The 16301-nt window shown below is 43.7% G+C and overlaps 1 protein-coding gene across 1 annotated transcript; it reads left to right on the top strand.

Moving 5' to 3' along the window:
- Positions 1 to 389: 389 nt before the first annotated feature.
- On the top strand, positions 390 to 13658 carry FIGLA (folliculogenesis specific bHLH transcription factor). Its single transcript, XM_032178515.2, has 5 exons — positions 390 to 623; positions 3218 to 3370; positions 5373 to 5595; positions 13292 to 13326; positions 13586 to 13658. Exons 1-3 carry the CDS (start codon positions 393 to 395, stop codon positions 5568 to 5570), a joined length of 582 nt encoding a protein of 193 aa, XP_032034406.1. The 5' UTR covers positions 390 to 392; the 3' UTR covers positions 5571 to 5595; positions 13292 to 13326; positions 13586 to 13658.
- The last annotated feature ends 2643 nt before the right edge of the window (positions 13659 to 16301 follow it).

A 16301-nucleotide genomic window follows, 5' to 3' on the forward strand; every position in this document is an offset into this window, starting at 1 on the left:
TATTTCAAAACGAATTCTTAAAAAAAGTTTTGTGGATATCCATCACATTTTTCTGTATACACATATCCAGAAGCTCAGGCCCCAACCCAGACTGATTAAATGGGAATTTGGGGGACTGGAACCGTGGCATGGGATTGAGAAAAACACCACCACCACCCTCCCGGCGGTTCCAGTGTGCCGGTGCTGCGCTCCAGCTCTCCCAAGTCACACCTGTGCGGCTTGTTCAACGCGATGCCTGGACGCAGCCTCCAGAGAGGAGGCTGGGATTGGAATACGCAGCCGGGGAATGGGTGCAGGTGGTCCAGCTCCCGCCCCCGCCCCGCCCCCGCCCGGGCCTCGTGCGGCCCCAGGTGCGCAGGTGAAAGCCCGGCCTCAACGGCCTCGGCCCCGCCATGGAACCTGCGCCCGGCGCCCTAGATCCCCGCGCCGCGCCGCCCGCGCTCCTGGGCGCCCCGCAGGCCGAGGTGCTGGAGGACGTGTTGCGGGAGCAGTTCGGGCCGCTGCCCCAGCTGGCCGCTGTCTGCCGGCTCAAGCGGCTGCCCTCGGGCGGCTACTCGTCCACCGAAAACCTCCAGTTGGTGCTGGAGCGGCGGCGTGTGGCCAACGCCAAGGAGCGTGAGCGGGTGAGGCGTCCCCAGGGTTGACGCCCGTTCCCCCCTTCCCTGCTTCACCACCAAACACCTGGTCAACACCCGGGGGCCCGCTCACGGCCCACCCCCGCTTGAGGCGACTTCGAGCTCCCGAGGCCTCCCGCGCCCCCAGCTTGTCGGGAGAATGGCAGTGGCCTCCTTCCTCTGCACCTCCGTACAGCTGCTCTTTGGCGGCCGCTGCGGTGGCCGCCTCGCCCGCTAACCCTCCAGGATTTGTGCAGGACCCGGGTCCGGGAGGGGACAGAGGAGGGGCCCTGACAACTTCAAAAATGTCTCCCTGGGCAGGTGCTTTAAAAGCTTCGCGCCTAGGGGGTGCGCTTTCATCTCACACCGTAAGCGCTGGTGGGTGCTTGGGACGGGCAGGGGTCCCCTTCGCTCCTTTTTCTTGCTCTCTGCATCTCGGCCTCGAAGCACACACGAGGGTGAGGAGAAAGGGGAGCCTGAAGGAAGTGACTTTTCTTTTTTAAAGTAACGAAACACGACGTCCCAGTGTGCACCCAAGACTCCCACTCTGTCAAGATAAAGTGACTGTTTCCCAGTCGAGCCGCAGCAACTCCTGTGGGCCGTGGTTGGAGCGGCACCTGCTGGTAGATTTTACTATCTCTGACGAAACTCAGCCCCAAACTTGGGAGACATGGTCTCCTTCCTAGCGTTTGCAGTCTACGGGTTTGGTTGCAGCAGAGGCGGATCCAGGAGAGGGAAGGGTGAGGGGTGGAAGAGGGAGCAGAGCGCAGGTTCAGAACTGGAACTGGGGAGAGAAGTTCCGCCGGGGGCTGTTCCTAGGCACCCCAGGCCTTTTAGAAATGTCCCAGTGAATCAAGTAGGAGCTTTACAGGGAGAGGGCAAGCGGAGAAAGGACGACAGGAGAGTAGGAGACTTCTCTAAGTCTCCTACTTTTACCGGTACTAGACTCTTGATGGACAGAACCCTGTGATCTGATTTGGTGGCCCTACAAAGAGATTATGATCTAATAGTTTAAGTGGTCCTTCCCACTAGGAAGAAATTGTCTTCTCCAGAGAATCAGTCCTGGTTTTATCCACTAAAACACGAATGAGCTTTATTATTCTTTATAATGATAAGGTTAGCACACTTGGAAAAGACAGAAATGAGTGAAGAGGTTAAGGGACACAACACAGATATAACTACTGTGAACATTTTTGTGTATATCCACCCAGTCTTTTTCTAGTTTTGTGTATTCATATATATACATATAACTTTTACAAAATTGTCATTCAGTACATATTTGTGTAATTTTTTTCCACTTAACGTTATCAAAAGCATTTTCTTATATTCTTAAGTATTCTTTCAGAGAATAGTTTTTGACTGCATAGTCTGTCCAAAAATGGACCATAATGTATTCAGTCTCTTACTGTTAGGCATGTTTGCTGTTTGTAGCTTTTTACCGGTACCTATCTGTGTAACTCTATGTGCGTGTCTGATAGTTTCCTTAGAATAAAATGCTACAAGTGAAATTACCGAGACTTAAGGCATATACAATGGAATGGCTTTTGATACAAGTTGCCTAGTTGCTTTCTAGATAGGTTTACTGATTTTTATCCCTTCTTACAGGTCTAGGATTGTTCTCTTTTTCATGCTATCCCTGATCCTGGGTATGATAAAACAAAAATGTTACCACCTTGATACATGAAAAATGGTATCTAATTTCTGTTTTAGTTTGTAGTTCTTTGATTATTAAATTCTTTTTATACACTGACTGGTTGTTGTATTCTCCTGTGAATTGGCCAACTATGTTCCTTGTCTGGTTTGCTCCAGGGTAGGATACACTCAATATGTATTGGCTTTGTGGTATAGTGGGAGTTCTCCCAAGGCCTGTGTCTCCCAGGGGGATGACCATCAGAATTATAGGCCTTCAGAGACAGGGATTAGACTCTGGAGAAGAGAGAAAAATAAAACATGAGGAGCCTTTGCAGTCTCACCAACTCTCTGGATTCTCACCCTTGCCTCTATATTATTAACTCAGTGGGGAAAGAGATTGAAGAGCTGATGGCTCACTGCTTGAGTTGACAAGTATTTGTACATTTGATGCATCAGCAGCAATACCACTTCTTGAGGACTTTCTATGTGCCAGGTTTGGGTGAGGTATCTTATGTGTACGTTATATCACTTAATCACACCCCCGAAAAAACTTTAAGATATTTTCCACTTTGCAGATGAACTGAGGCTTAGTGATGTGAAGTATTCCACACACTCTTGTAAATGATAGACCTGGATTTGAAACCTGGGTGTAGTTGACTCAGATTTTAGCCACTCCTCTACTGCCTCTGCATTATGATATAGTGGGTATGCTCTCAACGGAAGAGGAGTGAGTTCAGCATGAACATGAACACACCTTGCAGCCCATCTGCCCACGGTACCAAGTTTATGCTGTTCCTTCTTCCTTTACTATGAACTGCACTGCTGGTGGAGCACTGACTCTTTGGGGCATATGCCTGTTTAGATTTGCCACTCAGACAAGGAGGCTGTGGAAACAACCCCCTTCTGTAGCTTGGGGAGATGTCTATACAAATTGGCTTCTCTGTGTGTTACTGTGCCTTTTTGTTTTCTAGATAAAAAATCTCAACCGTGGTTTTGCCAGATTGAAGGCACTTGTGCCATTTCTTCCCCAAAGCAGGAAGCCCAGCAAAGTTGATATCCTTAAAGGTGCAACTGAATATATACAGGTTCTCAGTGATCTTTTGGAAGGAGCCAAAGACTCAAAGGTAAACGTGTAAGATTTTAGAATAATGATAGCCACCATTTATTAGGCCTTTTCTATGTATGAGACACTGTGCCAAGTGATATATGTATACTTTCTAGTTAATGTTTATAACCTCTAAGCTATTTTTATGACCCTTATTTGACAGAGAAGGAAACCAAAATATAGTTAAGGCCATACAGCTATAAAAAAGTCGGGACTGGGATTTGAACTCAGACCTACGTGAACTTTGGAGTTGTGTCCCTGATCATGTATACTTGCCTATGGTCACTGTCCAGGGCACCTAGCTCCTGACTGTTGAATCTTTGATAGGATTTCTACAGCTGGACATAGGAGGGGCTTTCCTAAAAGCACTTTGGTTGTTTCCCTACAGTAGAATGCACATCAGACAGGACACAGGAAGGAAGAGGCATTTCTTTTCCCCAAGGGACCTCTCTTAGGAGAGACCCTCCCTGAGGCCAGCTGAAGAGCTCAGCAATGGTCTGGTGATACCAGTCTTATGGGGTTTTGCAACCATTCAGCAGGAATGACACAAATGGCCCTGTAAACTGTGACGTGTCATAGTGTCACCACCATTATGAGAGTGGGATAGCTCAGAAGTGTCCATTAGGCAAAGTAAAGTGTGGGCTGGTTTTATGGACTTGTTCCAGGGAAAGGCAAACATTGACGGGCTGAAAATGAATCAGTCATCTGGGGAGACAAAATAAGAAGAGAGAAAAGGCCTTAGAAATGAGCCCTAAGCAACTCTGTTGGTAGGAGGAAGGAATCATCATTAGAATGTGGCAAGAAGGTAGAGGAACAAGATGGGGTCATAAAGTTGAGGAGGAGAGAACCTTAGGAAACTAAAAGTGAGGAGTATGAGAGGTTATAGAGAGGCTGAAGAAGGCCAGGACTGGGGGAAGCACCATGTTTAGCACTTGAAAGGTGATAGAGAATTGGGCTGGGCATCAACTTGGAGGAGATTGAGAGTGCATGATTGGTAAATATCTGGAATCCAAGCAGATTCAGAGGAAAGTGGCAAACTTCAAGTCCATTTAACCTAGAAGCCCGCCAGGCACGGTGGCTCACACCTGTAATCCCAGCACTTTGGGAGGCCGAGGCGTGCAGATCACGGGGTCAGGAGATCGAGACCATCCTGGCTAACACGGTGAAACCCCATCTCTACTAAAAATACAAAAAAATTAGTCAGGTGTGGTGGTGGGCACCTGTAGTCCCAGCTACTCGGGAGGCTAAGGCAGGAGAATGGCGTGAACCCAGGAGGCGGAGCTTGCAGTGAGCTGAGATAGAGCCACTGCACTCCAGCCTAGGCAACAGAGCAAGACTCCCAAAAAAAAAAAAAACCTAGAAGTCCAAGAGTGGAAAGAAGAACCGCATCCCCCTACACACACTCCCTGTACCCCCCACCAAAAAAAAAAAAGGCAGAAAATTTGTTAAATCAAGTGAAGGTCTTTCCTAAGTAGAAATTTGATCATGTTTAGGATCAGAAGGAGAGATACTAGAGAGAAAAGAAACAATTATCCTAGAAATTTGGGGCAGAAATCTCCATGTATATCATAGTGCCTTTGAATATTTTTTTCTTCTCCATTAGTCCTAACCAGGTGACTGCTAGGAAGCTACATTCTGCAATGGCAGGAATGGATTGCCCTGTTGGCCAAACTGGATGGTTGGGTTTTGGCATGGTCACAGTGTTTGGACAGGTGCAGGTGGCTACCTTAGTTTTTTCTTGCATGTTAATTGTGTAACAGAAGTGCTTTGTTCATTATAAAACATACCATCTGTTCCATGCCATAATATTTTTAATGCAGTTACCTATTGCATAACATTTTAAGATTATAGGAGAACAAAATACGGTCAATTGAACAATACTTTTCTCTTCATAATAACTTAAGCATTGCCCTTATCACTTAAATGAAACTTCATCAGTTAAAACTTTGAAATATATTGGTTTAAGTCATCAAAATCTTTCTGTCATATTATACTGTTTGACAACTAAATATGGTTTCCAGAAACAAGACCCAGATGAACAGAGCTATAGTAACAACACTTCTGAATCACATATATCCTCGGCAAGACAGCTATCAAGAAACATCACCCAACATATCAGCTGCGCTTTCAGCTTGAAGAATGAAGAGGAAGGGCCTTGGGCAGATGGTGGCAGTGGTGAGCCGGCACACACTTGTCGCGAATGTGATGTCTACGACTGAAATTATCTCCCCGACCGGAAGTCTGGTAAAATATTCCTTCTTAAATAGCCATACAGATATCAGAACCTTAAAATGTATGCTTTGAGATATGAGTCATTTTTCCATGCTAAAACATGATTAAAACAAGATAAGTTAATGAAAGCCTTTGGGTGGGGCAGTGGGGTTTACTAGTTTGGGAGATTATTTTGTTTCTAAATTAACTGGTAAGCAGCTCCGAGGAAGGGGAAACTCCTCCAGAACCACCCAATACAGACCTAAGCTTATCTTTTAAATGATCCTATTTAACCCCCGAACCACCCAATACAGACCTACGTTTATCTTTTAAATGATCCTATTTAACCCATCAAAAGGTTTTCTGGACTCTGTGGTCTCCAGAAAAAGAAGTAAGTAGCTTGCCATACATAAAGATGCATGCTTGGTGATACTTTTTGTGTGTGTGTGTGGTGGGGGATGGTGCTGGTTGTAAGACAACATTTTAAATGAAATAACTAAAGGAGTTTATTGTTTCTTATTACTTTGTCAACTAAAGAGACAGCTGGAAGTGGCAGCATGCTTCTCCAAGTCCAGAAGTGGACTTTTTGCCCTTGCTGTGTACTGGTATTCATAAATGAGGGCCCTGCTCTACCCTACCCTGCAACACAATTACTATTGAAATAAGAAAGGTGTATAGGAATGTGAAGTAAGCATGCTGTAACAAACATGTTGCATGGTATGATATAAGGGACAATGGGGGCTGTGGAGTCACAAATGGTGGTTGCAGGGAGGCAGTTTAGGGGAGCAGTTGAGAGTAGGCTCTGGGAACAGATTGCTGAGGTTTAAACCCTGGTTTTACCACTTGCTTTGTAATCTTGCATAAGCTACTGAATGCCTCTAATCCTCACTTTCCCCATCTGAGCAATGAGTATAATAATTGTACCTACCTTGTATATAAGATAACTAACTTCAAGTGATATCATGTCAGCAAAGTATCTGGCATAATACCTGTCATGTCACTTGGACAGACACCAACTGTTCTTGACTCATGAGCAATCAGCATTGATTAGTGAGCAGTAATGAGCTGCAGGTATTCCAGCTCTGTAGCCAGTGTTTTGAGTTTTCTCACTTGGCTCTCGCCAATGTTGTGCTCTGATTTGAGGTCCTACAGGCTTCCTGCTGGCTGGTAGGGGCAGGGTAGGGAGTGGGGAGAGCGGCGGGATGGGCAGCCTTGGCTTCCATTTCTGATTTGATTAATGTGTTCTAAGGAATCATTCGTGCATATGCTCAGTCTAGATTTTCATATTCTGACCACTTGAGATATAAGATTTCCCTGGCCAGACAACCCATAGGAGACAGAATTCCTGTTGCTACTACATGAGCTGACATGGAATGACTAAGAACAACAACAACAAAAGAGTGGGGCCGGGTGTGGCGGCTCACAATTGTCATCCCAGCACTTTGGGAGACCGAGGTGGGCGGATCACCTGAGGTCAGGAGTTCGGGACCAGCCCGGCCAACGTGGTGAAACCCTGTTGCTACTAAAAATCGGGTGTGGTGGCAGGCACCTGTAGTCCCAGTTACTCAGGAGGCTGAGGCAGGAGAATCGCTTGAATCCGGGAGGGGAAGTTGCAGTGAGCTGAGATTATGCCACTGCATTCCAGCCTGGGTGACAGAGTGAGACACCATCTCAAAAAAAAAAAAAAAAAGTGAAGAAATTACCTGGGCTAGACCTCGAACCTGACTATCTAAGAAGAGTAATGCTTCTGTAAATGCTAGTATCAAGGTGAAAATCTTACTTGCACTTAATCCTCATTGATCCTTGTCAGGTAGGTATCATGCCACTGTCGTGGTGAGCCACCTGGCTACACCTTCCTGCCAGTCCTGTTGGACCTGGGCTGGGACAGGAGCCTCTCTAGTAGCAGAGCAGGCCTGCGCGTGGCAGTACTAGTAGCAAGTACATATGATGGGAGGTCCTTGTTTTCCAAGGATAATTGATCCTGGGCATAAGCCGCATATAGTACACTAATTTAGAGTGGGGACTGACATTTCCTAGTAAAAGCCAGAAATGTTCTGACTGGAATTTCCTTCAAAAAAGGGAATAAAACACTTAATATTTAGCCTTTTTAGCCAACCAAGTTTGTTGTTAATTGGAAGAGTGCTAATTTGTAGAATGAACCAAGGAAGACTCAACGTTTGAGATTTTTATAGACAGTGCATGTCACTTCTGTCAAGTATGACTTCTGAGGCCTGATTGTAAAGAGTGCCATTTTTTTGCAGAAGCATTCTAGTATTTCATCAGTTTTGTCAAGGATTTTTCATCCTTTCACATTCAAATCATTCTTTTTTTTTTTTTTTTTTTTTCCTGAGACAGAGTCTTGCTCTGTCACCAGGCTGGAGTGCAGTGGCACCATCTCGACTCGCTGCAACCTCCGCCTCCCGGGTTCAAGTAACTCTCCTGCCTCAGCCTCCTGAGTAGCTGGCTCACACCACCACACCCAGCTAATTTTGTATTTTTAGTAGAGATGGGGTTTCACCATGTTGGCCAGGCTGGACCCAAACTCCTGACCTCATGATCTGCCCGCCTCAGCCTCCCAAAGTGCTGGGATTACAGCCGTGAGCCATTGTGCCCGGCCATTCATTTTTAAAATTAAAAAAATTAGTCTGAAACAATAGTCAACCTATAGAAATGTTGTAGGTGCAGTACAAAGAACTTTTTTCCTGGCACATTTGAGGGTCAACCTGATGTCCCATCACCCCTAAGGCTTCAGTGTACATTTCTTACAAACGGGACATTCCCTTGCATAGCCACAATGCAACCACTAAGTCTGGGGATTAATGTTGTTGCGTTACTGCCATACAATCCTCAGGTCCCATTCAAGTTTCACCAGTAGTCTCAATAATGTCTCTTCTAGTGAAAAGACTCAGCTGAGAATCATGAATTACATTTAGTTGCCGTGGCTCCTTCAGTCTGGAAGGAGAGTTTCTTGGTGCTTCTGTGACTTATAACCATGACACGTTTGCAGATTACAGGCCAGTTGTTTTATAGAGCGTGTCTTGATCAGCATTTGTCTGTTTCCTTTCGATTAGATTCAGATATGCATCATTGGCAGGAATAACAAAAGTGATGCTGTTTTCTACTCATTGCATCCTATTACATGGGGTAGATTTTGATTTATTCTATTTCTAATGATATTCACTTCGATCACTTGCTTAAGGTGGTGACTGCCAAGCCTTTCACTTTAATCTTTTTCTTTTGTAATTAATATGTATTTTGTGAGGAGGTGCTTTGAAACTATGTAAAGATCTCATTACTCATCAAACATTCTATATTTATTTATCAAATTTGTAATTTGGAAGTAATTATAGATTCACAGGAAGTTGCAAAAATAGTACAGAAAAGTGCTGTGCATCCGTAGCCCAGTTTTCCTCAATGGTTACATCTTCCATAACTATAGTATAATATCAAAACCAGGAAACTGACATCGGTACCATGTATGCATAGTTGTATGTTGTTTTATCACACGTGTAGATTCATGGAATCACCATTGCAATCCAGATGCAGAACTGTTCCATCACCACAAAGATCTCCTTCATGCTGCCCCTTTGTGGTCACACCCACACTCTGCTCCCAACCCTCCATTCTTCCAAACTTCTGGACATTACTAATCTGTTCTCCACCTCTATAATTTATCTTGAGAATGCTATAAAAATGGGACCATACATTATGTGACTTTTAGAGATGGTCTTTTTCCACTCAGATGATGCCCTTGAGATCATCCACATTGTATAAATGGTCTGTTCCTCTGCTTTTTGCTGACTAGTCATCTGTGGTGTGGATGTACCACAGTTTAACTGTTCACTTAAATATTTTAGAACATTTTGGCTGTTTTTGTATAGACATTTTTATATTAGTATGAGCTCATGGTTTTCTATTTAATTCAGTGGATTATTATATACTATCATTTTTTATTATTTTATTGCTCAAATTGTCCTCACTGTGGCCAGCGAAAGCTCCTTAAGCTGACAACCTTTCTGTTTGATATGTCATCATAATTATTTGATCATTTCCTTTTTGGCAGAAGATGTTCCAAGCTCATCTTGTACTTTTCTATCCCAGCCCTGAATCAGCCACTTATCTGAGGATGCCCCTGTGTATAACCCATCTCCCATTTCTGTTGCCATCCCCTCACCACGTGGCTGTTCTCCTCACCCCCTTGAACTTTAACACTCATGGCAAGCTGTACCTCCACGAAAACCTCCTTCTTGGCTCTGACACTCCATGCAGGTCCCCTCATATGTGGATTCCTCCTCTCCCTACTCTGACTAAATTACCTGCACAGACGAGTGCCTGATCTACTCAGCTCGGGTTTCTCCACTCCATGTTGAACTGCCCCTTTCCATGGACTTCTTACCCAGCTTGGGCTCTGAGTCCCCAGGCCAGGCCTCCACTCCTTTCATGGGGCTGCGGTTCGCATCCTGATTGGGCTCTACCATGTTTGCACTGGACCACACCCCCGTGTGAACATGCCCCTCATCTGCTGGGTCTCTGATATCCTGTGCTGGGCTGCCTCTATATGTGGGTGCCATCTCACCCTGCTTGGGCTCTGATACCACCTCATTTGGGTCACTGTGGCTTCTCACTACCTAAATGTGACCCAACTAATGACATTAGTACTGAATTGTTTAGGAGGGAGAAGACCTCGCATTTTCTTTGAAGAACCTACTGTGCAGCCGTCTTTCTGGCTAGTTTTCTCTTTGTTAACATTTATCTCTGAGATCTTTAATTATACGTGAGTTGAGCAATTATTCAATATCACCTTTATTAACTTGATAAAAAGTTTGCATTTTACAATCAGGAACCAGGGTGGCCTCAAGATAAAAAGCATCCAAGGAAGTGATGCTCAGGCTGACCTTTATTTGACAAAAGGATCCTCATAAAGGTTCAGCTCAGCTTTCCTGAAGGGGTGACTCCATAAGGTTTCAGGATCCTGTCCAGACTACAGACCTAGTGACAGATAATGTGGCTCATTGGACAGAAATGATCATATCCAGAGGAGCTTAAGATTTGGGAGGCAGGCCCTCTCCAGCTTCAGTTTGCAGGAGTGGCACCCTTTTCCCTGCCCTTGATGAGGACCCAGGGAGTGAAATCCTGGTGGTGGCAGGGACAGGCATTTTGGGGATTTGGAGATGGGGTCAGAGCAGGTTGTGCAAGATCAACAACATTCCTGGGAGGCAAAGTCCGGAATGAAGTACATGAGAATCTGCTGATGACAGAGATGGAGATTAACTTCTGGGGCCAGAGCAGGTTCACTCGGGGAATGAATTGGCAAGTATTCGTGCAGACAGAGAGGGCCGCGAGCCATGTGAAGCCACAGCATGTGGTGTCGGTAGGGAGAAAAATTAATTTCAAGGTCCAGGAGAGGCCTGTTTAAAATTAGAGCTTCAAAGTGTAGGTTTTTGCCATATTGGGGTTGGCATTGCTAGATGGCAGGGTGTTCGCTGTCTTGCCATTGTATATTCCTTCTATTTGCCACCCGTGGTTATGGCTCTGGCATTTCATATTATGCATGGCTCTAAATTTTGTTCAGAGTTGCCAGTGACACTGTAGAGACCATGTCTCTAGACAAAGACCACCCTCAATTTTGGAGTGAGATGCCAAGAGTGCTGGGGCTTGAGGGCCTTTGGAAAGGGACATATGGAGAGACATAGTATCTGTTACGGGGGCCTTGGCATGCTGCCAGTATATACTTCCAAACCCTGGCATGTAATGGGAATGTTCCTTGAAAGAGTTTCTGAGAGAAAGAAGCCTGTGTGGATGGTAGACTCCTACCACCCCTGTTCCAAGTTGTGGTAATCTGTGAAATTAGTCACTGGGGACATTTCTTCCTATAGCATTTTAAGCTCTGAAATGAGATGGTTTGGCTAGTTGGGATGAATTCATTAGCACCTTGGGAAAGCCCTGAAGCCTCTTTCTTCTGTCTTCCATCTCACATTGCCCCAGGTAGTGGCTCTATGCAATGGTAAAACTTCTACCACAGTAAGTGATGGGTCTTGCTTTATTTGAGAAGCACAGTCATCTGCCCTGGGGTTCACCAATAGCCTATGGGGCATATTCTGATGAGATTAGTCAGCCCAGCATTTTCCAAAGTTGTTTCCCTTTTAATGGGGTGGGTGCCTTCTGGTTTGTCCCAGTCCTCCCCACTCCTTCCTGCACCACAGTAGCATATTTCACCTGGTAAGGTGTTGGGTTTTGCTGCCCTGGTCTAAGGGCGCAGTGGCTCAGAGGAAAAGCTGCTCCGGCAACTGCATTTATAGCCCTGGGATTTTACTGTGCTCTCTATACTTTGGGGATTTAGGGGCTGGTGCTGTGATGGTGCCTATGCTTGTGGTTCTCTGGGATTTGGAAAGGTGAGCCTTGCTTTTCAGGTTATCATAGGAACAGGGACTGAACTCTAAAGCTGAGTGAGCAAGGATTTCTGTTTACCCCCATCTCCCTCACCAAGCCTGGCTCAGTGGGTGGAGGAATGTACATTGGATAATATGTCAAATTCTGCAGCCACACCGCCAACAACTGGAGTGTGCCTGCCTTCTTAAAGACATTAAGCAGCAAACTGGATTTCTATTCTCCAGACTACCCTCTTCTTGGACCTTAAACTCTTTGGCTTAGATGAGACCAACAGCCAATTTTTAATGAGCTGTGACAATAAAGACAACATTTATAAACTTTGGCAAGTTTTTCTATTCTCATACTTAAATATTACATTTCTGAAATTTTCCAGCTAACTCTTAAAAACAAACTAAAACAAGTGTTCTAAAATGCAGTAGACTATAGGCAGGATATAGTCATCCTTCAATCCTTCAGGTAAATATATATGAATTTGTCTCTTAAGCATAAAAAATTCTAAATATGTACAAAAATTAAAATTTATTTTAAAAATAAAGCTTCCAAAGCTAAGTCTGAACTATAAAAAGAACTATGATCACATGTATAGTGGAAAGACTCGATCAAGGTTAGAAAAAAAAAAAGCTACTCATACTTATTTTGTGTCAGAGACTGTTCCTGGCAGTGTATACATATTAACCTATTTAATTTTCACAACCACCCTGTGCTATACAAACAATTATATCTATTTTACATGTGAGGAAACTAAGGAACAGAAATAACTTGCCCAATATCTGCAAGTCAATGAAGTGTTGGGGTTGGGGAGATGTGGGTGATAGTGTTAAGTCCTTTTTAACCACTTTCGTTCTAACAAAACTCAACTTTGAAATGTAAAGGAGGGTGGACTAGAAAATAGATAAATGTTTAAGGCTAAGTTAAAGCATTTGATTGCAGTGCTTTACCATCCACAGTGATATACCTAATAGGTTTCAGTATCCAAAATGCCTGACCATGACTTGAGCGGCTTTATTTCTCAGTCATGGGTTTATTTTTTCTTCAAGTTGAGAGTTTCAGAAAATTGAGCAGAGACAAAATGATCTTGCCACATTAGTAAAACCACTGATGGAAATACACTAAGATCCTTCCAACTTCTTTTCCTTTGCAACTAAAATAAAAAATTATCATCAGGTACATAACGTTGTTTGCCTGTTCTTGATTTTTCTATCACTGGCATGTTTATGTGACCCATTAGGTGGGACAATTTTCTTACTGTTGACCACTATGTTTTCAGTTTTTTGTTCTCATAAACGTGACAAATAACCGATGTGTTTAGCCCTTTCTGTATTTTGTATTGTTTTTGCAGGATAGATTCCCAGAAGTAGAACTGCTGAGTCACAGGTAGGTCATTCTATAACTTGATGCATAGTGCCAATTTATAACACCACTGGCTGTATAATAAGAGTGTTAATTCCATCACATTCTTAGCAATGAGCTCTATTAAAATATGGAATCTTAATGGGTAAAAAAGTAGTATCTTTAAATTTTAACATCTTTGATTACTAATGAAATTAATTTTTTGCATATTTCTTTATTGTATTTCTTTTGTAAACTGTTCTTATTTTTAACTATTTATAATGGAATTTTTTCTCTGTTTCAGACTTCCACAAGTATGAAAAATGAAAAGGCCCAGGGTTACCTTCTAGAGACAAATAAATGCAGTCTTGAAAGTTTTGGAGTCTCTCTCTCTTTTTTTTTTTTTTTTTTTTGAGATAGGGTTTCACTCTTATCACCCAGGCTGGAGTGGCACAGTGCGATCTCAGCTCACTGCAACCTCCACCTCCTGGGTTCAAGTGATTCTCCTGCCTCAGCCTCCTGAGTAGCTGGGATTACAGGCATGCGCCACCACGCCCAGCTAATTTTTGTATTTTTAGTAGAGAGACGGGGTTTCTCCATGTTGGTCAGGCTGGTCTCGAACTCCCAACCTCAGGTGATTCACCCACCTCAGCCTCCCAAAGTGCTGGGATTATAGGAATGAGCCACTGTGCCCCGTGGGAGTCTCTTTTTTAAAAAAGAAATTTGGTAATAATTCAGAGTTTAATGATTACCCTTTTAAATAGCCTCGCCTCTCTCAAGTTACTCCACTCTACCTTCTCCTTAACTTCATGCTTTGAAGAAATAGGCTTCAGGGGCTTCAGCCTTTGCTTCCAACTCTTTATCATCCTCTGGGGACCTACATCTTTTTTTCATTGCTTTGAGAAATAAGTGACTGTTACCCTTCCAATAGAAATTAACCTTAATAGAAATGCAGACTTAAGCTAGAAGAGTTGTAAATATTGGCCAATGGGAGTGAGAGTTTTCAAGGGTTTCTAAATATCCAGCTAAGGCCAAATGGCACCTTTTGTGCAAGGTAGACAACCAAGCACCTTGAGCACAAAGACTTCGTCTTTGTAACAGTTGCTCACAAAGACATAGTACTTATTATATGCTGGATTCTGTTCTCTATGCTTTCCATGTGTTAACTTGTTCTTACAACAAGCCTAAGATAATGGCATAATTATCCCCGTTTCACAGATGGGAAAACCAAGGTACAGAAAGTATAATTCGCTCAGGCTGCCTTAACAAATACCATAGACTGGGTGGCTTAATAACAGAAATTTATTTCTCATAGTTCTAGAGGCTGGAAAGTCCAAGATTATGGTCTGGCATTGTTCAGTTTCTGATGAGGGCTTTCTTCCTGGCTTGCAGATGGCTGCCTTGTCACTGTGTCCTCATATGGCAGAGAGATAGCTAGCTTTGGTTTCCCTTCTTCTTATAAGCGCACCAATCCTATTGGATTAGGGCTCCATCCTGATGACTTCATGTAATCTTATGACCTCCTAGAGACCCTGTCTCCAAATACAGCCTTATCGGGGGTTAGGCTCTCAATATATGAATTTTGGGTGAACATATGCCGTTCATAGCATTCTGTCCCTAGCCCTTCCCCCAAATTTGTTTTCTTGTCACATGCAAAATACATGCATTCCACCCCAGCAGTCCCCAGAATCTAAACTCATTCTCACATTAAAGTACAAAGTCTCATTTAAATATCTTCTAAATCAGGTATGGGTGAGACTTGAGCTATGATTCCTATCTTTCTCCAGCTGTGAACCTCTGAAACCAGACAAGTTATGTGCATCCCAAACACAATGGTGAGACAGGTGTAGGATTGACATTCCTATTCCAAAAAGGAAAAATAGGAAACAAAGTGTTGATGGGTCCCAAGCAAGTCCAAAACCTATTGAGGCAAATTCCATTATATCTTAAGCCTCAAGAATAAATCCTCTTTGCTTTGATGCAGTGTCATCCTTGTGGCTTGGCAGGGTGACCTTCCCTCGGAAACTGAGGAGGAACTCAGCTCTTCTCCTGTCTGTGCCCCCTCCTCCAAAACATACACACACACTGAGTGGCAACCCTGATCTCTGAGTTGCCTTTGGGGTCATTTCTTCCCTTTGCTTAAATAGTGCATGTTTGTAGCCAAATAGTGATATGGTCTAGTCCTGTAGAATCTGAGAAGGCTGACAGCTTACCTTCATTCTTTCCCATTTTCTCTGTCCCCTTTCTTTCCAGCTATCAATGTCTTTCTGGTATAATCCCGTCAGTATTCCTGGCTTCAGCTGAGATGGCTAATTAAGTATATGAGTCACACTCATGATCTGTTTAGCAAATGGTTGCTCAGCCACACCCTTAGTGATCTCTTCAGAGTAAGCTTTCTCAATTTTTGCAATATGGATAGGTTAAGAAATTTTCCAAGTCCCCAAGTTCTGGTTTCTTTTTTTTTTTTTTTTTTTTCTTCTTAAGACAGAGTCTCTGTCACCCAGGCTGGAGTGCAGTGGCACAGTCTTGGCTCTCTGCAACCTCCACCTCCTGGGTTCAAGCGATTCTCATGCCTCAGCCTCCCTAGTAGCTGGAATTACAGGCATGCACCACCATGCCCAGCTAATTTTTGTATTTTTAGTAAAGATATGGTCTCATCATGTCTGCCAGGCTGATCTTGAACTTCTGGCCTCAAGTGATCCACCCACCTCAGCCTCTCAAAATGCTGGGATTGCAGGCGTGATCCACCACACCCAGCCTCTGATTCCTTTTTGCTTTTGATTTCTTCAGTTTATCTCATGTTTCCCGAATTTTACTATAAGCAGTAAGGAGGACCCAAACCGCACCTTTAATACTTTGTTTGGAAATCGCTTCTGCTAAATATCTAATTTTATCACTTGCAAGTTCTACCTTCCCAAAAGCACTAGAATGCTATTCAGCCAGGTTGTTTGCCACTTTATAGCAGGATCACTTTTTATTTATTTATTTATTTATTTATTTATTTATTTATTTATTTATTT

The sequence above is a fragment of the Hylobates moloch genome, unplaced genomic scaffold (assembly GCF_009828535.3).
Source record: "Hylobates moloch isolate HMO894 unplaced genomic scaffold, HMol_V3 SCAFFOLD_15, whole genome shotgun sequence".
Taxonomy (NCBI): Eukaryota; Metazoa; Chordata; class Mammalia; order Primates; family Hylobatidae; genus Hylobates; species Hylobates moloch.